Source organism: Nuphar pumila, chromosome 9 (genome assembly GCF_984573655.1).
Source record: "Nuphar pumila chromosome 9, dmNupPumi1.hap1.1, whole genome shotgun sequence".
Taxonomy (NCBI): Eukaryota; Viridiplantae; Streptophyta; class Magnoliopsida; order Nymphaeales; family Nymphaeaceae; genus Nuphar; species Nuphar pumila.
The window spans coordinates 120,353,118-120,374,247 of NC_143257.1; the positions used below are offsets into that span (position 1 = coordinate 120,353,118).

Genomic DNA, 21,130 nt, shown 5'->3' on the forward strand with positions numbered 1-21,130 from the left:
ATGTAAAACGTACAAACAGATTAGATTTGGTCCATATCCAATTGCACTTTTTTTTTTTCATGTCAAGTTCCCCACCGCGGGTAATCTCCAGTTGGGGTCACCCACACCCAAGACTTTATGGAGCCTACAGGTGAAAGACACCCACACACCAAGTAAGAGTTGAACCTGTTTTTTTTATATTTACACCAAGAAACCACCCCCATGATCAGAGACCTGGCTGTACTGGCTTTGCCTGCGGTCCTTACGGTCGCTGTTCTAGCAGCGTAAAACTCAGTGGGCTTACCCCTTGCCCACAGAGAGTCACTACGCTTTGGCTTGTGCAAGGGGTGACGGCCATGGGATTTGAAACTAGACAACCTGCTAGCAGCCCAAGTCCCATCCCACTACGCCAAACCCCTTTGAGGAGTAGGAGTTGAACCTGCAGGGATGAAACCTTTGTCATTGACTTGAATTTGAACCCAAGTCCGACCTTGTAAGTGTAAACCATGCTCCTAATATGGCGGTTATTTTGAAATATCATGATTTTATTGTTATATTTTCAAGATATTATACCCAAAGAAGATATTTTTAAAAAACATTACGTTTCTACCACAACACTAATATAATAAAAACACTTTTGAAACGTTTTCTTATATTAATGTTTATGTTTTCATTTATGTTTATATATTTTATGTTTTTATATCTTCCAATATTTTTTAAAAGAAAAACTAATTTTGTTAAAATATGACGAGATTTGTTATAGCTGTTATGTTTTAAAAAAACGAGAATTGTGGCTATGGTCTAAATCTGATAGCAGATTCTTTTTGAAGCCAAGCACTAGATAACCCCGAGCTGTTCAAGTCATAGTTGGCAAACTCATGACTTGGGCTTGGAACCCCTTTTGGGTCACTGAGTTAGTGGATTAACTTGGCGACTGGGATGAGTCAGGATTCTATACTTTATAGTGTAAGCACATGAATAGCTAAGTTACAAAAATATATAATTATATTAACTTTTTTTATTGAACAATATTAAATTATTCATAACAAGTAACTTTATATAAAAATTATGTATTAAAATGATAAAATATATGATAAAAATTTTTATTTAATGGGTTGGATCGGCAATCCTAAATCGTGACTCAGTTGGGGTTTAATCCGAGTCAACTTAGGTGATTCCCGAGTCGACTCACCGAGTTTGTCAACTATGGTTATTTTCGATTCAGTTAGATATCCAACCCAAATCCAAATCATTACTAACATTTCTATCTGAAGATCTATATCCGAAAATAATGTAACATGATCCGATCCATCTAAAGCACTAGTAGGCACAAAAGAACCTGACCCAAGAGGGAAGGCAGCAACCAAATGCAAGAGCCTCATGTGGGCTAATCCAAAGAGGGAAGAGCCATGCGCGCCATTCTCCTTCCCTCCTCCTCTGCCCCTCCTCCCCTTCTCAATCTCTCTCCCCTCCTCCCCCATCTTCTCCAAGCACCCAGACCCCCACCATTACCAGAACCAGAAGGAGGCTCCTCACTCTCCGACCCCTTCCCCTGAACCCAACCCATCACTCGGAGCCACCACTACCACCATGCAGATTCCGACGAGTTGCTCGCCGCCCATTACTGCACTCTGCTGCAGCGCTCCATCTCCGCCGAAGAAGCAAGTCCGTTCACGCCATCGTCCTCAAAACCGTCCCCCAAGACCACCAACTCCTCGCCAACAACCTCATCACCATGTACACCAAACTCGGCTCCCTCCCGTATGCGGTCGCCGTCTTCAAGTCGATGGACTCCCCAAATCCCGTCTCTTGAACGGCCATGATTTGCAGGTATTCCAATTTTGGGAAGCCAGTGAGTCTGTGAAGGTTTTCTTTCGGATGAGAGACGCCGGATTTGAGCCGAACGAGTTCGGCTTCGTCGGCATCCTTGTCGCTTGATGGCTGTAGGATTGGCAATGCAGGTTCATGGGTTGATCTTGAAGCTGGGGTTTATGTCGTGCGTCTATGTACCCGATGCGTTGATGGCGGTTTATGCGAAATGTGGGTGTTCGGAGTACGCGCACCAAGTGTTGGATGAAATGCCTCACAGAGATGCTGTATCGTATAATACTATGATTTCGAGTTCGGGAAGCGGTTCGCGTTGCGAGGGAGCGTTTGAGATGTTGGGGGAGATGCGGGATAGAGGTTACCGGGTTGACCAGTACACGCTCTCTAGTGTTGTTTCGGCTGCTGCCTGTGAGTCCGCCGTTGAGGAAGGAAAGCAGCTTCATGCCCATGCAATTAGAGCGGGATTGGAGTAATGTTGCTGTGAACAATGCCTTGATCAGTTTCTACACTAAATGTGGTGGGATTAAAGATTTGGAAAATCTGTTTGGGATGATGTGCATTCGTGATGTGGTATCTTGGACTGGAATGATTACCGGCTCTGCCCAGCATGGATTAATCAAATTAGCTGTTCCTGTATTTGATGAGATGCCTGAGAGAAATGATGTTTCTTATAGTGCTCTGTTGGCTGGTTATGTGCAGAATGGGGAAGCATTGGAAGTACGTCAGTTGTTTGAAGATATGCTGAAGAATGTTTTAGGTCTGTCGAGTTTCACTCTAACAAGTGCTGTGAATACCTGCTCGTTGGTATCGGGAGCTGTGGAGGGCCAGCAGATCCATGTGTTTGCTACCAAGACTAGTGTTTGGATGGATTCTTATATCGAGGGTGCATTCGTTGATATGTATGCAAAATGTGGGCGAATGGAAGATGCAAGAAAACTGTTTGATGGTGCTCCTAATCCAACTTCAATTGAGTGGACGTCGATAATTTCGGGTTATGCTCGAAATGGGTTGCCTGACGAAGTACTTTTCCAATTCCTGAAAACAGTGGAAGAGGGAGATATATATATTATGAGTGTGATTTCTGCAATTCTAGGTGTGTGTGGGGCTTTAGGATTTCAAGAGACGGGGAGCCAACTACATTCTTATGCCATCAAGATGGGTTTAGTTGCTGATGTTTCGGTTGATAATTCTGTTCTTAGCATGTATTCGAAATGTGGTTCAATGGATATGGGGAAGAGGATGTTTGATCTCATGCCTGAGCATGGGCTACAATCTTCACCGGTCAGGCGATCTGGCTTTGGACGTTTTCAAAGAGATGGAAATCTCAGGAGTGAAGCCAGATGGTATAATATTCATTGTTACTCTTTCAGCTCGCAGATATACTTACTCTAACTCTGCCGATAGATGCCAACGTTTGTTTGATTCAATGAGTGACCAATATGGAATTAATTCCAGTGATGAGCATTATGGTTGTGTCATCGATGTTTTGGGTCATGCGGCTCTTTTTGGGGAAGCAGAGGAGTTCATCAAACAGATACCAGATGGGCCAGGTGTGCCAGGTTGGCGAGCTTTGCTAGATGCCAGTAGGCTTCACCACAACCCACGGTTAGGAAGGCTAGCTGCACAACATCTACTTGCGATGCAACCTCGAGATCCTGCTACATATATACTGATATCTAACCTTTATTCTGCTTCTGGTAGATGGGATTGCTCTGAAAAGGTTAAAGAGGAGATGAGAAATAAAGGGATGCAAAAGCATCCCACTCGAAGCTGGACAATTATCCAGAACCAAGTACACTCTTTTTATGCTAGAGATAGATCACATTTGCAGGCCAAGGATATTTATAGTGGATTAGAGATACCGATCCTGGAGTGTAGAAAGGCTGGCTATGTTCCTGATACAAGCTTTGTTCTACATGAAGTAGAAGAATATCAGAAAGAGAACTTTCTGTATCATCATAGCTCTAAGCTGGCTTTGACATGGTCTTCTAATGACAGCCAGGAAAGCCAGTTCAAGTTGTGAAGAATGTTCTTTGTGGCGACTGCATCCAAAGTAACACAAAGGAACATCTATATGAGGGATTCCACAGGTTTTCATTATTTCAATGGTGGCAATTGCTCATGCAGAGATTGTTGGTGATGTCCTTGTATATAAACCAACCTGAGAAATTGATATTAGACCAAAGTGCAGCAGCACCGGAACCTTGAATGGTTGAAGTTTCTACTAGGTTGCTAACATGTTTTGATTGCACCAGCTGCAGGCTGGCTGTACTTTTGTTTCAGATGGCCCACACAAAGATTGCTGTGTTGTATATTCCATTATTAATATGACCAAAAGTTATAGTTGCACAGATTAAATTGATGTTGTAAGGGGTAACATCTTCTTCCTTTTTATGGATTCAATTCTATTTGGTTGCATGCCATTTTCTACTGTGTTCCTTGCTTTGAAAATTTCCAAAATCATGTGCCTTGAGACATTCTTGAGGGTGCCTCTTGCTGCTATATTTGAAGCTAACGTGGAGAGCGAACTGTTTTCTGCTTTCAGCTCTGCTATTACTAACCTACTCATTCTCCGCAGCCTTCCATCACATATCTCACATTTGAAAGGGTCTCTGTATGTGAACTGCGATGAGAATACTATTCCAATAATATTTGTGTTGTTTCCTGAAACTAAATCTGTATGCATGACAGTACTCTAGTGGCTGCTGATTGAGGATTCAAATTATTACCTGTGGCTGTTTGCTATGGAAGCTTGGATTCTTTACCTAAACATATACTCAAATATCTCATACAGGTGTATAGGACACGCTAGTTTGGGATCTATAACTAGCTTGTTCCACAAGTGGAACACGGAAGAAGGCGAAGCTGGGGGAGAGACTGGGCCAGCTTACTGCTTACTGGCGGTTAAGGCCTTTGAGCGGGGAGGACAACACTGGGCACCGTCGGTGGGGTGCCATGCTTAACAAAAGCAAAACACACGACACAAATAAAAAAGCAAAAAAAAGAAAACACAGCAGTGAACAAAAGTGATGTAGTGCAATGAAATGGGCAAATGGATCAATTCATTTGGAGGATAAATATCCTCTTATCTTTTTGAATAATCTATGCTTGACTTGGAACAACAACATTCAAGTATCCAGGCCTCCACTCGTGGGACCGACCTATCTCTTGTAATGTTGTAGGCCTGGGTTTTACTTGGATCCCTTGATGATGGGCATTCACATTCAGACCTGATGACGTGTCCTGCAGGACGGTGCTGCCATCATACACTGGACAAGGCAGAAGCCTGTTACACTCGTAGAATGGTGCCCCCCTGTTACGTTGGGAACAGGACGTGGGGAACAATAAAAAAAATAAAAAATTGGGCGGGCTTGAGGGTTTGCTTCCTCCCGTCCCGTCTCCTCCTTCCCGACCCCCCTTTCTCTCTCCTTTCCTTCCCTCTCTTTTCCTTTTTCTACGTTGCTCTCTTTCTTCTTCTTTTTTTCTTTGATTAGGACTCTAAATCAAATATTTTTAATTGGGGCTTTTGATATTTAATTTGATTAGAACTTTTCTTTGATTTGATTAAGGTTTTGAATCAAATATCTTTAATTAGGGTTTTTGCTATTTAATTTGATTAAAACTTTTCTTTGATTTGATTAGAGTTTTTTTTTCTTTGTTTAAGGTTTTGAATCAAATATCTTTAATTAAGGTTTTTTTTTATTGATTTTCTTTTATTAGGGTCCCCTTTCTCTCCTAGGCAGCGGCCCTCTCCTTCCTCTCATTCTTGGTCGATTTCTAGCAGCAAGTCCCCTTTCTCTCCTCTCCTTCCTCCAGCGGTGGAAGGCAGCATTGGCACCGGCAGAAGGCGGCAGTGGCCCTCTCCTTCCTCTTTTCTCGATCAATTTGGTAGCACAAGTATGCTTTATTATCCATTTTTTTTGGAAGAGGAATGCTGCAACTGTCAGGAAGCATTTCAGGCGAGGTAGAGCTCACCAGAAATGGTTATCTAGCAAGCTCCACTACCCTCCTTGTGGACCCTATTTCCCTTCTGTATTTTGCAACCACCAAGGGGTTCCATTGCCCTCTCTGCAACTCAAACAAGGGGTTGTATTGGTGAGAAACTGGTAAAACATAAAGGTTTAATTTGGCTTTAACCTTATAAAACAAGGTCTTAGAAAAAAACACACATTCTTATATCCATGGAGGGGGACGGTAATTTTGAGATGGGATAGTGGTGGAGATGGAGAGCAAAATTTTGAGACCGGGTGGGGTGGAGAGCTTGTCCCCTGCACCCGTTGTTACGGAATATGTGTTCTGTCTATCATTTTCAGTTGTTCCGTTCAATCTTAGACAAGCAATCAAACACACCTTTAGGAACGGACCTGGGCTGTGACCCTGGTCTGTTTCATAATATAATGGTGCAATCCAACAGAAGTCACTGACGTGGGTATACTTGGCTCAGGCTCAATTACTACTACAAACCAAAATGTGAGTCACCACAAGATTTATGCAATCCACTGTAAGCAGCAGTCCGAACTTCATAGACTGCAATCGTCTCCATCTGCCTTCATCGATAAGGATAGAGGTTAAGATTTGTTTCTCCAGTTCTTGCCTTCTTTTCCTAACATGAATTTTAGGTTTTGTTTTGTCCTTCTCAGTCTGTAGCTCTGTTTAAGCAAATCCTGGTTCATATTGCTAGCCAATCATTGGAAGCACAGAGACCCAAGGAACCAAATAACATTCTCGTGTACCTCCTGTACTCCGAAGGAGTCCATGCCAAGTCATAGATATTGTCCAGGGATAAACTAGAAGAAAGTTGTGCATGTGATGGAAGATATCTGCAATCTGCAATTATAGTCTCTGCCTGGAACACTAGCAATAAAGAAAAATGATAACTGCTTATGGCAGATTATGTTTGTTTTTATTAAAAGGGGAAACCGGTGTTGGGCTGGGAGACCTGCCATTGTTGGAAAGTGTTGGAAAGCAACCATAGCGGCAAGTCTTGCTGAGCTATGGTTGCCGTGCCCAACGGCATAAAACCCCGAGGTCACACCCCTTGCCCACCAAGGAGCCTGCAGCTTCAGGCTTGCAACAAGGAATGCACATCCCAGGTATCCAACTCTTAATGACGTTCAGCTTGAACGTCTTAAGTCAACATGCCTAGCTAGGTGTGCAGACCCTTTGTGGCAGGGGCCACGTAAATTTAAAAACTCAAGGTTTCACTTAACCATAATATCATACACCATAATATGACCCAGAATGCATGTGTGCAGGCACATGCATGAAAAAAAAAGGAAAAACTTGAGCTAAATGAACAAAATACACACAATGAACTGTTAAATTACTCAAGCAAATCTAGTTAGACAAAATATAACAGAAGATAAATGACTATCAACACCAACATAAGAGTACATTTAAAAAGTGTGGTAGCAAGGAGTCAGCAACATTATTTGTTCCTTTGGTAACAGTCTTTAAGCAACTTGTGAGCTTTGATGAGATTACCAGAAACTTGCTGATCTTGAAAGCATTCATCCATGTATTTTTCTAATATGACGATGATCCCGTGAAGCTGAGAAAGAGTGAAGGAAGAGCGGGCTGGAGGTTTGACAAGCAACACAAGAAGAAATCAAGAAATGAAAGTACCAGAAGCACCTTATTTTTCTCCAGAGTCAGGAATGCAACACTGAAGATAAAATTGATGTCTTGATCTGATCGACTGTCCCATTGCTTTAACGTAAAAATCAATCATACCTCATATTTCATTTTTCATTACAAGGAGACATCCATTAACAAGGAGAATTTGAATAATTTGCTTGTGTTTCAATAAAGGATGTGTTAATAATGTGGGGGGAAAGATGGTTCTACAAAATTCACGGAAATATCAGCTAATATATAAGAAATCCTGCCTGATTGAAAGGATACAGATGCTGTTTTTGCATTTGAACTCTTACAGCTGTCTGCATCTTCTAGATGATTCTCAAATGCTTCTGCAATATGAACAGATTTCTCCACAAAAAGAGAGGCATACTGTCCTAAAGTTGATGAACTCACCAGTTCTGGAACTCTGATCAACAACCGGGCAAATAGACTCCAGAAAGCATTGGAAGCCTCAGAATCATCCGAAACAAATGACAAAATGTCCATCAGTCCGTGCAGAAATGTGAAGTCTGCATGGGTACCATGTCACATTTCTTCATTATATTCCATTAAAAAACATTCCAGACAACAAAAATCACATTACCTTTTGAAATTTCTTCCGCAAGATTTGGTTCATCTGATATGAGATTAGCAATTAAGACAATAGCTGTGACACAAGAACTACCAATCTGCATCATAGAAATGTTCAAGAGGTAATAAACAAAGGTGCAAGTAAATTCAACCTTTGAGCTTTCATCACATAAAGTTGATCATCCATTTGTCACATGGATGCAAACTTCTCTTATGCTGAACAGTATACTCATCTACCACCACTACCAATACAAACAATGAAATCAATGTTCATCCTATTGTGTCAAACTTGCTGGACATTACCATACAAAGAAAGGTTAAAAAATGACAGCGTTTGATGTTTTCAATACTTTACTACTACTGTTGCTACTGCTACAACTACTATTACTGTTAGCGCATTGACTTGTTCTAATAACAGTAAAACACAATAATATTATTTTTGAAAAAGCATGATAATGAGAATTTGTCATCTTTTCTTTCTGAAAGAAGGCAAAATGATAAACTAAAAAGAAATAAAAGCATTGTGACAACATTGACCAAGTGGTGAGCAATCACCCATTAACATAAGGAAAACAGGAAATACAGGCATGTTAGTGATGTTACTTTTAGTTGACATTTAATAAGGACACATTAGTCATGCTTAGGAGGCTTAGGACATTATTTGCTAACCTCAGTAACAGAGGTATGCAAGCTTCTCCAGATAAAGATCATGGAGCATTTATGACTGCTGGAATGTCACAAATTTGGCATCCGAATTGATTATTAACAATGTCAACTTTCTTGTCATTTTTATGAGGATGGCTATGAGTACCTATTGAGAACCGCATAAAACACCCATGAAAAAAAGGATGTCCAACTCCTACATACAAAAGGCATCTAGACACTTGCTATATTCTGGAAGCCTAAAGATATCCTGCTTCACATCTCGTGTGAGATCTTGGACCCTCGCAAACAAACAAAAAAATCAGTAAACCTTTTCTTGTTTGTCTTGGGGGCTCTTTTAGGTCTCGTATGATATGCATAGGCATCATGTTTGCCTAAGGACGGGCTAGGCCTCATAGGGTTTTCATATAGAAGCCTTAAGAGATTGTACGCCAGAACCATAAAATAAGTTATCACCTGATGCAGTGTATAAAAAATTCTTAATTTGCACACAAAGATATTATACAGGAACAAATATTGATGTCTGTGTGGTACGTACCTCATCTTTATCAGAATGTTTCAACACAGCACATGCATGGTGAAATATTTTCTTGTTCGAGAAAAGAACTGCTGAATAGCTATCCACAAGTGAAAGCACTTCACATACTCGAAGAATCATATCAAGAATATTATCCCTGCAAGAGGAGATTACAGTTGAAAGTGTGCAAAGCTTTAGCTTTTTGCTTTTCCAATCAGCATAGTCATTATGCTGGCTTTAGACTTGAATAGAGTTTGAAATAAAATATAGAATTTGTGATGAGATCCATCAACTTGTTAATAAGTACCTTAAAGATCAAGGTCTGTGTCAAATGGACTCAAGACATTAATAACACATTCATATGTGTGACAACATTGCAGTTTTATGAAGAGTAGGACAAGGTATGTGCCTGTCGAGAGAAAAATGATCCTGTACACCGAATGTATCATGCATGTGATACATGTGTTTTCATGTAACATCTAGCATCAGGTTGGTTGGGAGCTAGGGTGGTCCCAATATATATATAAGGGAAATGAAAACCTTCCCAATGGAAAACCCTCCCAAACCTCCCCAATGGATATTTTATTAGATTTTGGTGTGTTTTTTCAAAATTCTGACCGTACAGATGTGATCTATATGCTTGTTTTTATAGGATCAGTTCTTGGAGCATTTGATTCCGATGCACGGATAGGTTTTTATAAGTTTCAAAATCAACGGCGTACAATTTTCATAAATTTTTGAGGCTCCAAATACCATTTTTTCTATCCAAAATTCATGATCCAAGTGTTGATTTATGGTAAATCAATCATGCTGAACACATCTGTACGGTTAGAATTTTGAAAAAAACATCAAAAATTTTCCATTGGGGAGGTTTGGGAGGGTTTTCATTGGGGAGGTTTTCATTCCCCTATATATATATATATATATATATATATATATATATATATATATATATATATATATATATATATATATATTGCTACAGTGCTCCCAAAGTACCCTATCATACTATATATATATATAATGTGAATTGACGAGAAAGACAAAACCAAAAAAAGAGTTTTAGCGGCTGGACTCCTTTCACGAAATGGTCAGAGTGACTGTTCCTAAAAGTGATCTTTAGCAGCAGCAGCTTGCCTAGGGGTGGGCAATGGGCTGGCCCGGTAACGGACTGGGCCGACCCGCTGGGAAAACCCCAGCCCACGACCTGCCCGCTAGGCCCATGGGCCTGGTTTGGGCTGGGCCGGGCCAAAAGCCCAGTTCGGGCCGAGATTGGGCCTAATTTATAGGCCTAAGCCCAGCCTGCACCTTTAAGCTTGCCTGCTGTTAAAGGAATTTTTATTTTTTTCATTATAGAAGACTGAATAGTAATGTTTATAGCATTTTAGCAACATTAGCTAATCAAGCCATTAAGAAATTCATAGTGCCTCCAAACATACCTACCACATGCATTCCCATTAGTCATCTGCATGACCTCACTTTCCAAGATATCAACCAAGAGACTTGGCAAGCCTAAATGCATTAAAGAGGGAAGGAGAACATCTGCTACTTGCTGACTGTCAACTATTGATAAGAGCAACTCGATACTCTGCACAAAATGAAGTTGGAAAAAAGACCATCGTGACTTTACTTTATAATATAACTATCAGTTTTGATAAAAAACTATATTACCCAGAAAAACCTGAACAAGAGTTTACTGACAAAGCCATGAAACAGAATAAATCTTTTCATCATTCTATACATGATACAAAGTATATAGAACAAACAAGACATGACAAACTATGGTTGATAACAAACAAGCATTTGTTAGGAAAAAGTCAGTGTAAAACATATAATAAATGGCAGAATGTATGAGTAACCATGCTAATCCCGTAATTTTAAGAATGGGAAAATTTCTCTCTTTGCATCTCTGTATTTCAGGAAACATGTAAATGGCAGGAAGTATGGCTAATTATGCCAATCCCGTCACCTTAAGAGTGTGAAAGGTTCTCTACACCATGTGTATTTCAGGGCAGTTTTGCCTTCTCTTTCCTACAGAGTATTTTATGATCTTGCAGAAGGAATTCCTGTCTTTTTCCCAAACCATCCAGTTGTATTGAAATACGTATTATGTAACTAAAACAATAGTGTATTCTCACAAATGATAATGCATTTCACATGGTTCTCAAAACCCAAGATTTTTGTTAAGGATTTTGCACTATTTTCTATCACCTATTATTAATTCTGGCGTGGAATTGATCTTTCAGATAACTTTTACTGTTCATTCCAACTGTTAATACCACCAACACTTATGGCTTACTCACACAAAGAAAAGATAAGTAGTGACAGACTACAAAATCTTCCATAGATTCCAGCCAAGCTGCCAGCTTTTAGGCTGATCAATTGTTTGCCTCAATTTATACCTTTTCATTTGAAAACCAAAATTTAGCCATCCTTCAAATTTGCATGCTGGATCTTCATTCAGCCTGCAACTAGATATATACATTGTTTCACATGGAGGGATTCCCTGTGTCCCTAAGAACTTTGAAATTTGTGAAATCTAGTTTACATAAGTTATAGAATGTGGAGTGAAGCGAGTAGGTGATTGGTAAGCTAAGTCACACGGACTCGGCTATAAGGTCGCCGCACCCGCGTTGACACGCCCCGACACGGGTGCGGACACGGGTGTGGCTTCGGATACGGTCAACCAAGTGTCGGACTCGGTCAACGCACCGGGGCTGAATCCGTCCACATTTTGGACTCGGTCAACTTTGACCGAGTCTATTTTTTTCCATTTTTAGCGCAAAAAACTAAAAAAAATCAATCTTTTTATATATTTAAAATATATATATATATATAGCCGTGTCCCCTAATGGGCACAACTTTGACCGAGTCTTATTATTGTTATATATATATATTTTTAAAAATATATATACATATATATAGCCGTGTCCCCGTGTCCAAAAATTTTGAAATTGCTCTGCACCCGTGTCGCACCCGTACCCGCACCCATGTGACATAGTTGGTAAGGGGAGCACAAAAGTACATGTCAAAAGTACAAGGTTTGAGTAAAAGTATTTGTGCATCTATTTTTTATATGTATATGCACATACACGTGGGTTTGTGTAGATAATTTTGACCTTCAAATGTCAAACATGATGCAGATGATTGCAGAAAAGTAGAAGCACTGCACTTGCAACTATGAAAACATAAATAGAAAAGCAAGCAGGGCATGTGAGCATTGAATAATTGGCACGGGTTACATGGATGAGTTATTGCACCTTCTCAAGTAGTTTTGGGTTAAGTGTGTTGCTAGCAATGGACAAAATCTGCTGCAATATATGTACAGGTTCCAAAGCTCTGGCCCAAGTAATAGCATCAGTACTTTGAAGAACGCTATTTAACAATCTGCATTAAAACACCTTTTGTAAGCATTTGATCTTTTTCTGCAATGAGTAATGAATATGGAAACAAGTCAATGGATTTGGGAAAAAAAGTTGCTTCACAATTGATGTGATAATGTTGGAGAAACTTGTTCAGCATTAAACAAACAGAACCAAATGATGATATGAATTTGGCTTATAATGCATATGAAAATTCAATAAATAGGAAAAATTGGTAAAGATATGGAACATGAACAAAGTGTTAAGACAACTACAAAGATGCCTTATATCACATGAGAAAAAGGATAAATTATTGGAACAATTTTCATATTTCAACATCTATGCAACTGCCCTAACCATTAAAATTTTGATCCATTGGCTTACATAAACAAACTGATATAGTGCTTTTGCCAACACTAAAAACAAAAATTCTTACAACAATGTAAGGATAAATTATTGGAATAATTTTCATATTTCAACATCAATGCAACTTCCCTAACCATTAAAAAATCCATTGGCTTACATAAACAAGCTGGTATAGCGTTTTTTGCCAACACTGAAAATAAGGATTCTTATAACAATGTAGATTTTACAACAGCCACAGCAAAGTGCTCTCTTACCGGAATGCTTCATAAAGGCATGGAGAATCAGTTGTAAATAACTGTTCAACAACTGCATTAATTAACCCCTTGGTAGATATCATAAAATTTCTCGGAACTTCATGGCATGCTAAGTTAGCCAGAATTCCCAAGCAAATCTCCTGTAGAAGTATTCTAGTGAGAACCAATGCATTTCCACCAGCTACATGTCCCAATTTGAAATAAGTACAAAACAAGCATAAAACTAAGTATCTGAGAAGAATTATAGATCACAAAGTCAATGTGGATAGCCTTTGAAATTTGAAATCAATAATTACTGCCATCAATACCACTGCCACATGAAAAAACCTACCACTATGAGTACTGCTGCAGATTGGGTGGAATGCAAACATGTTAAACTTTATTGATTTACATTCCTTTTGCCGCTCAATGATGATATTAAATGAAAATCTCCTTGTATTTAAGTGATTAAGGCAACAGTCTTGAACATAGCCCCTTAGTAATCACTTCAGCTTTTTTTGCACTACCCCTCAAATTTTGCCTAATCCAGTTATCCTTGAAAACCTGACACAATGTCTTTCACCCCATGTTTGGGAATTGTTGAGGATCCAAGTTATTCACAAATTATATCAAGTTAGTAGCAATGGATTTTTCAGTTCTGGTACCTGCTCCTTGAAGTATAACTCAAGCTATAAAAAGGAGTGAACAAGCCCAAGAAATAAATAAATTGAGGTTAATATTAAAACACTAAAGAGGTACATATTTTCAAGTACAGCATTGTGCCTCAGAAGTAGAGGTATGGTCACGAGCAAGTTGAGATGGAACCATATTGTCATGGTCGGGTCACTGCATGGACCTAAAAGAGTTAGTCATAAATTAGATTAATTATTTATATGATTGGATTATTGAGAGGTCCGAATTAATAAAATGGAGAATACATGAAAATGTTGGTAATCGGCCCAAAGATCCATGAATTAGAGAAAATAAATAGTTTAACATGAGTGAGACTCAAGGATTAGTGCAATGATAGTCCTGGCTAGCCCATCCCGTTCATAAGAGACTTAGCACACTGATGCAGGGCAGGACCCGATTGGGCCCATCGTGCCACAAAGGACAGAGGAGCGACTTCGCGTGTATGACCCACTTGCAGGGATGGAGCCGCGACGCAGGGAGGTACCCCTGCGCACCTATTCCAGGCGTGGTGGAGTTCGCACGTCCCACCCGGATCGCAGTTCGGATCCAAGTCTGGACCCGCGACCCGGGTCCAGTAAATAGCCTTTAAAAGGCTCACGCCTAGGGTTACGTGGGGCAAACTGTTTGGAAAGCTTCAGCCGTCATTCTCTTTCAGCACTTTTGTCTCTTCTTTATTACTTGCATCCTGTTTTCCCTAATTTCTTTACTGTTGGTTGTTTTCCCCATTGTTTATTGAAACTTATTGAGATTAATAAAGAGATTGAGCCTCACCGATTTACGGTGGGCTTCTGTTTTCACTCCTCCTCCGACGTGGGCTGCATCAAAGTGGTATCAGAGCCTGCGCCCATCTTTATCAGGGAGATGGCTCTTGAAGCAGGGACCGATCTGGTGCGAGGCAAGGAACGTGAGGAGGCTGGCAGCGAAGACCCCTTACTGCGCGTAATGGACGTGTTGACGAAAATCCAAGAGAACATTCTGCGAATGAGCAGGGATATTGTCGGTCTGTCAAAGAGGATGGATGGGTTTGAAGACCGCGTAACAACACTCGAATCACCCAAAGAGCCGTGCGCAACACCAGGCGCAGACCTCGTCGAGGGCGCAGCCGCAGGTTTGATTCCCAGCGCTACCGCACCCCTGCAGCCGACGCAACTCCAGCAGGGTCGCGTCACTGCGTTCCTGCCGGCGACAGCCATCGCCTCTGATCTGGGCAACTTGCAGCAACACCAGGGAGCCCCGATGAGCAGTAACTCCCTGGTAACGGCCCCTCGCCCCAAACAGCGTCCTCCTGTGTTGGGATCACAGGTGGGACTGAGCCTGCAGGACCCCAGCAGTGCGCTTGGGCCACCTGCAGGTCCAAGCTCGTGGTCACGTGTACCTGTGGCTACGCCGCAGGTCGACCCTATCCTGCAGGGCCCCAGCCTTGCGCTGGGCCCACCTGCAGGCCCTTGCTCATGGCAGGGCACCACGCAAGGGGCGCTGCAGATGGAGCTGGGTCGGCAGGGCCCCAGCGTCACGCTGGGCCCTGTTGTAGACCCGGGTTCGTCTGCCCGAATCAGGAGAGATCCATCTCTCCCTCCCGATCCCGCGCGGGGAGGCTCCGAGATTGCACCTCTACGAGCGGGAGCGGGCCAAACCCATTGGGGTGGATCTGACCCAAGAGGGTCCAGCCCAGTGTTCGTTACAGCAGGTCACGGGCCCGTTTCATTGGGACCAACCGTTGGGTCTCAGGGAGCGGGTTTGGGTCTAGACACCCCTTACCCAACCTACCTAGTTGGTTCAGGTTCACGGGCAGCCCCGAACCAGAACCAACCCAGTAATTTTGACCCTCAAATTAGACCCCATGCCGACCCTAACCCATATCGGACCCGGACGGAGCTCCAGTTTGAATTTGAGCCGGGTCAAAACCAGACCCATAATCTTATGGATCGGGAATCGAGTTCAAACCAAGCCTATTATCCCCACAACTCGAACCTCGATCCAGCCCATCCATATCTGGGTCCGACGAGTAGTGTAGGAATGGGCCTGATCCATATCCCATCGGGCGAGTCAACCCATCAATATACCCACCAGACCCCGTACCCAAACCCACCTGTCTACCCAACCCTGACCCAGAACCCAATACAGCATCCGACCCAACACCACACTCCTAACCCTGACCCATATTATACCAACTCTACCCGCCAGGAACCCGAACCCCACCTGAATCCTCCACCCTACCTTGGACTTCCCGTCATTCCAGTACCACAATACCGACCGCAGATGGTGTCCGCCCATGGGCAAACCAGACCGAGGCAATGTCAGCAGGAACCGGCGCACCCCGACCGCCGACCACCTATCGGTAGAGTTCGACAACACCAGCATCCCGGCGAGCAATACCGCACTATGGACAATGCAGCAGAATGGGACGACGATATTTTCTGGAACGAGCATACTGCAGGAATGGTGGAGCCGCGACAACAGAGAGCACCAGACCACTCTTCCACTTACGGGGTGAAACTGGATCTTCCGAAGTTTGCGGGGCGATTCAACGCAGAGCAGTTCTTCGACTGGTCTTATGCTGTGCAATTCTTCTTCGACTATCACACCGTCGCTGAACATCGCCGTGTCTCTCTGGCGTCTACTCGTTTGAGAGGCCTAGCACAGACATGGTGGGTGGAGCTACAACGATCGCGAGAGCGGCAGGGACTAGAGCGCGTACAGTCATGGGAAGAAATGCAAAGATTGATGCAGTCAAAATTTGTGCCTTCGGATCACGCCGAGCGAGCCTACAAGGAATACCTGACCCTGCGTCAAGGCTCCCGAACTGTAGCAGAGTACACTGCGGAGTTCCATCGTCTTTCCCTGCGTGTGCAGATCGAGGAAACAGCTCGCCAGCAGGTCACGAGGTACATTTCGGGTCTCCGTCCTGCTATCTCTGATGATTTTAGTTGTGTCACAGTTGAGACCATAGATCAGGCCAGCAGTTACGCCATGAACATCGAGGACAAGCTGAAGAGGAGGCAAGAATATAGGACTTCCCGTAGTGAACCCACCAGTCGACCTAAGTCGGGTTTCCCAACCAGGGGAGCAAGCTCCCCTACTGATTCAAAGCCTAGAGCAGACTTTAGCAAACCTGACCAGTCAGGCCCAGCTTTCCACACCCGGTCCAAAGCCAAACCTAGTGAGTCGACCCTTCGTTATTTTAGATGTCAGGAGTTAGGGCATGTCGCGTCCAAGTGTCCCACCGTGAGCAAGAACACCCATCTTGTTGAAGGAATTGTAGAGTCTGCATCAACAAGTGAGAGTGAGAGTGACAACAAGTCATTAGATGACGACGAGGGTGAGAGGGAAGTTATAGAGTTCGACGGTAACGTCGAAAATTTGTTGTTCATCCGTCATGTGTTGACCACACCCCGAGAATCGGCCCCATCGAAATGGTTAAGGAATAACATTTTTAGGACCCGGTGCAACTGTGAGGGTCACGCTTGTGATGTTATCATTGACACCGGAGCATGCAAGAACATGGTGTCTGAAAGTGTGGTTTCTACCTTGAAACTCAACACCGAGAAGTTGTCCCAACCCTATAAGATGGCCTGGTTCAAGAAAGAAAACGAAGTTCCCATCACTCAGCGATGCCTAGTCCGGTTCTCCACGGGGGAACACTACCACAATGAGGTGTGGTGTGATGTAGCCCCTATGCATGCGTGTCACATTCTTTTGGGACGTCCCTGGCAGTTTGATCGCCAGACAACTCACGATGGCCTCAAGAACACGTACTCTTTTATCTTTAATGGCCATAAGATAGTCCTACCTATTAAGGAGACCGGTTTTCCCACTGTGGACAAACCTGAGCGAGTCCCCCGACTAGCAGGCCTCTCGTATCGGCTTTTCTTGAACCATTGTCAGGAAGATGGCTATTGTTATGCCCTGGTGGCAAAGCCCGTGATGAGTTCGTCAGTGTCCATTCTCACAGACGTGGCCCCTCTTCTAGAGGAGTTTCGCGACATTATGCCGGATGACCTACCTGATGGATTACCTTCAACAAGGGTAGTCCAGCATGCCATTGATTTTGTGCCAGGGTCGAGTCTACCCAACCTTCCCGCATATCGCATGAACCCCTCCGAGCACACCAAGTTATTAAGGCAGGTTCAGGAATTACTCCAAAAGGGTTTCATTCGCGAGAGTGTTAGCCCTTGTGCAGTGCCCGCCTTACTCACTCCTAAGAAAGATGGGTCCATGCGCATGTGTGTGGATAGCCGCGCGATCAATCGCATCACAGTCAAGTACTGTTTTCTCATTCCCCGTTTGGACGATATGTTTGATATGTTATCTGGTGCCTCCATTTTCTCTAAAATAGATTTAAAAAGCGGGTATCACCAGATTCGTATACGAGAAGGGGATGAGTGGAAAACGGCATTCAAGACACGTGATGGATTGTACGAGTGGTTAGTCATGCCGTTTGGGTTATCTAATGCCCCAAGTACCTTCATGAACATGATGACCCAAGTCTTGCGTCCGTGTATTGGGAAGTTTGTTGTTGTCTACTTTGACGATATTTTGATTTATAGTTCGTCATTGTCCGATCATCTGAGTCACCTGCGTCAAGTCCTAGGAATTTTGAGGAGGGAAAAATTGTATGCCAATGCAAAAAAGTGTGAGTTTATGACGTCCAGTGTCGTGTTCTTAGGTTTTATTGTGTCATCTGATGGAGTCAAGGCCGACCCCGCAAAAAGTCTGCGCGATTGTCGATTGACCTACCCCAAAGACTATAGGAGAGATCCGTAGCTTCCACGGGTTAGCCACTTTTTACCGACGTTTCGTGAGAAATTTTAGTACCCTCATGGCCCCCATCACGGAGTGCCTAAAAGGTACTAGTTTTCATTGGACGCCCGCGGCTGGAAAAGCCTTTACGATCATCAAAGAAAAAATGACCAGTGCTCCTGTCTTAGCCCTCCCTGATTTTAGTGCAGTCTTTGAGGTTGAGTGTGATGCCTCCAAAGTGGGGATTGGCGCTGTCTTGAGTCAGAACCGTAGACCCGTTGCCTTCTTTAGTGAGAAGCTGACTCAGGCCAGGTGCCAATACTCCACTTACGATGTTGAGTTTTATGTCGTGGTACAAGCCCTCCATTATTGGAGACATTATCTCATTTATAAGGAATTTGTCTTGTACACGGACCATGAGGCATTGAAGTATCTGAATAGTCAGAAGAAGTTGAGCGCTTGCCATGCCAAATGGGTTAGCTTCTTGCAAGAGTACACATTTTCGCTTCGCCATCAATCTGGCACCCTGAACAAGGTGGCTGACGCTCTTAGTAGGAAGAACAACCTTCTAATGACTATGTCAGTGCAGGTCATTGGTTTCGAACAATGCAAGGAATTATACCCCACGGACCCTGGTTTTCACCAAGTCTGGGAAGGGTGCATCTCTTTAGATCGCACCCTCGACCCCCGTTTTTGTATTCATAATGGGTACCTCTTCCGTGGGAACAAATTATGTGTGCCCGATTTCTCCCTTAGGCTTCAGTTGATTTCTGAATTACATGAAGGAGGGTTAGCAAGTCATTTTGGGCATGATAAGACGTTCGCTCTCTTAGATGAACGATACTTTTGGCCCAAAATGCGCAAAGATGTAGTCAGGTTCATCCAAGGGTGTCATTGTTAAAATATGTTGTACATATATATATTTATATATATAGATCACGACACATACATATATATATTAATTATATATATGTCTATGTGTCTATCTACATATATAAATATATATATTTATATCTTTTGTAAATAAACCCATATAGGGGTAAAACAGTCTTTTTACTTCTTACCGCATATTGTAATTTTTCTCCTTTTCTTTTATTTCCTTTTTTCTTTCTTTTTTATTTTCTTTTATTCTTTTCTTTTTTCCACCTTGGAATGGGCCCCACCTAGGGGGACGTTGGAGCATCCAACGGTCATATTTATGACCGTTGGAAGGGCTCCAACGTCCCTCTAGGAGCCCTTCCAAGGCCTCCTCTTTTGTCTATAAATAAAGGGGTTTCTCCCCATTGTAAAGTATGCTTCTTTGAAGCCTTTTGAGTGGAATATATATTTTTTCCTCTTCTTTTGGGTGTCTTACCACTTTAAGTGGTTGTGTTGTTCTTTTGCCCATTAGTGGCTATTTGTGTATGTGTGTGCTCTCTTGTTTTGCTCTTGGAGACTTCATCCGGCACTTCATTTCATGGTATCAGAGCCTTGGTTGATAAAGCTTCATCGGATCTTCTTTTGACAAGTAATATCCTTCTCTTTCGTGCATTTATATTCCTCTTCTACAAATGGCCAACAAGGATGCAAAAATCGACCTCTCATTCAAATTGGATGGGACCAATTATCGCATGTGGGCGGCCGCCATGGAAAACAATCTCAAAGGTAAAAAACTTTGGGGTTATGTATGTGGAACCATTCCGGAACCACAATTGAAGTTGACTAAATTTGAAGGTAATGAGGAAAAAGCTTTGAACGAAGAGGAAAAAGAGAAGGCTATTCTTGATTACTCTTCTAAATTAGAAGATTGGGAAAGTGAGCATGCTAAAATTTTAGCATGGTTCATGAACAATGTTGAATTAAAGATTTGTGCAAATCTCGCCAAATTCAAGAAGGCTAATGAAGCTTGGTTCTTTATGAAAGGCATGTACACTCAAAGAGACCTTGCTAGGCATTTCTTCCTACAAGAAAAGGTAAGAGCTACCAAACAAGGTGATATGAGTATTAGGGACTACTATAGTGCCCTATCTTCTTTATGGGATGAACTTGTCCTTCTCGAACCCCAATGGGAAGGAAGTGCTATTGCTATGAGGCAAGAGCAAATGGAAAAAGAAAGATTTTTCCAATTTATTCATGGGCTTCGCCCCGAATTTGAGCAACTTAGAGGATCCCTTCTCCATAGGGCCTCTACTCCTCTAAGTGATATTTTGGCCGACTTATGTCAAGAAGAGACTCGTTTGGCATTAAAACGAGATGTTGATGAAGTTCATACCGTATCTAGACCCGGCAACAATGTAAGGCCATACAAACCACCTCATTTCTTCAAAAATAATGGTGGTGGAGGAAGGAAAATCATTTGCCATAATTGTAATGAACCGGGCCATATTCGTCCGGATTGCCCAAGATTTAAAAAGAAGGTGGCCTCCGTTGGTGAAGCTCCTCCAAATGAAGACTCAAAGAAAGATGGTGACATAAAAGAGTCTCTTGCTCATCTTACCGAAACTCTTCAACAATTCATGAAGATGAGCTCCTCTCAGTTTTCTTCTACACCATCCACTTCC

General features: G+C 42.5%; 1 protein-coding gene and 1 pseudogene across 1 annotated transcript in view; one reads left to right on the forward strand and one right to left on the reverse strand.

The window, feature by feature from the left end:
- Window positions 1-2,358: 2,358 nt before the first annotated feature.
- Window positions 2,359-3,829, forward strand: LOC149829107 (pentatricopeptide repeat-containing protein At5g03800 pseudogene; annotated as a pseudogene).
- A 3,279-nt stretch (window positions 3,830-7,108) lies between these two features.
- The window catches only part of LOC149829108 (ARM repeat superfamily protein), a 35,377-nt gene continuing 21,355 nt past the window's right edge, over window positions 7,109-21,130 (reverse strand). The window contains exons 4-10 of the mRNA XM_090017902.1: window positions 13,179-13,318; window positions 12,457-12,583; window positions 10,636-10,784; window positions 9,218-9,353; window positions 8,030-8,114; window positions 7,711-7,955; window positions 7,109-7,357 (exon numbers count right to left, since the gene is read on the reverse strand). Of these exons, the coding sequence (XP_089874028.1) occupies window positions 7,235-7,357; window positions 7,711-7,955; window positions 8,030-8,114; window positions 9,218-9,353; window positions 10,636-10,784; window positions 12,457-12,583; window positions 13,179-13,318 (1,005 nt within the window). The 3' untranslated portion in view covers window positions 7,109-7,234. The remainder of the gene's footprint in view (window positions 7,358-7,710; window positions 7,956-8,029; window positions 8,115-9,217; window positions 9,354-10,635; window positions 10,785-12,456; window positions 12,584-13,178; window positions 13,319-21,130) is intronic.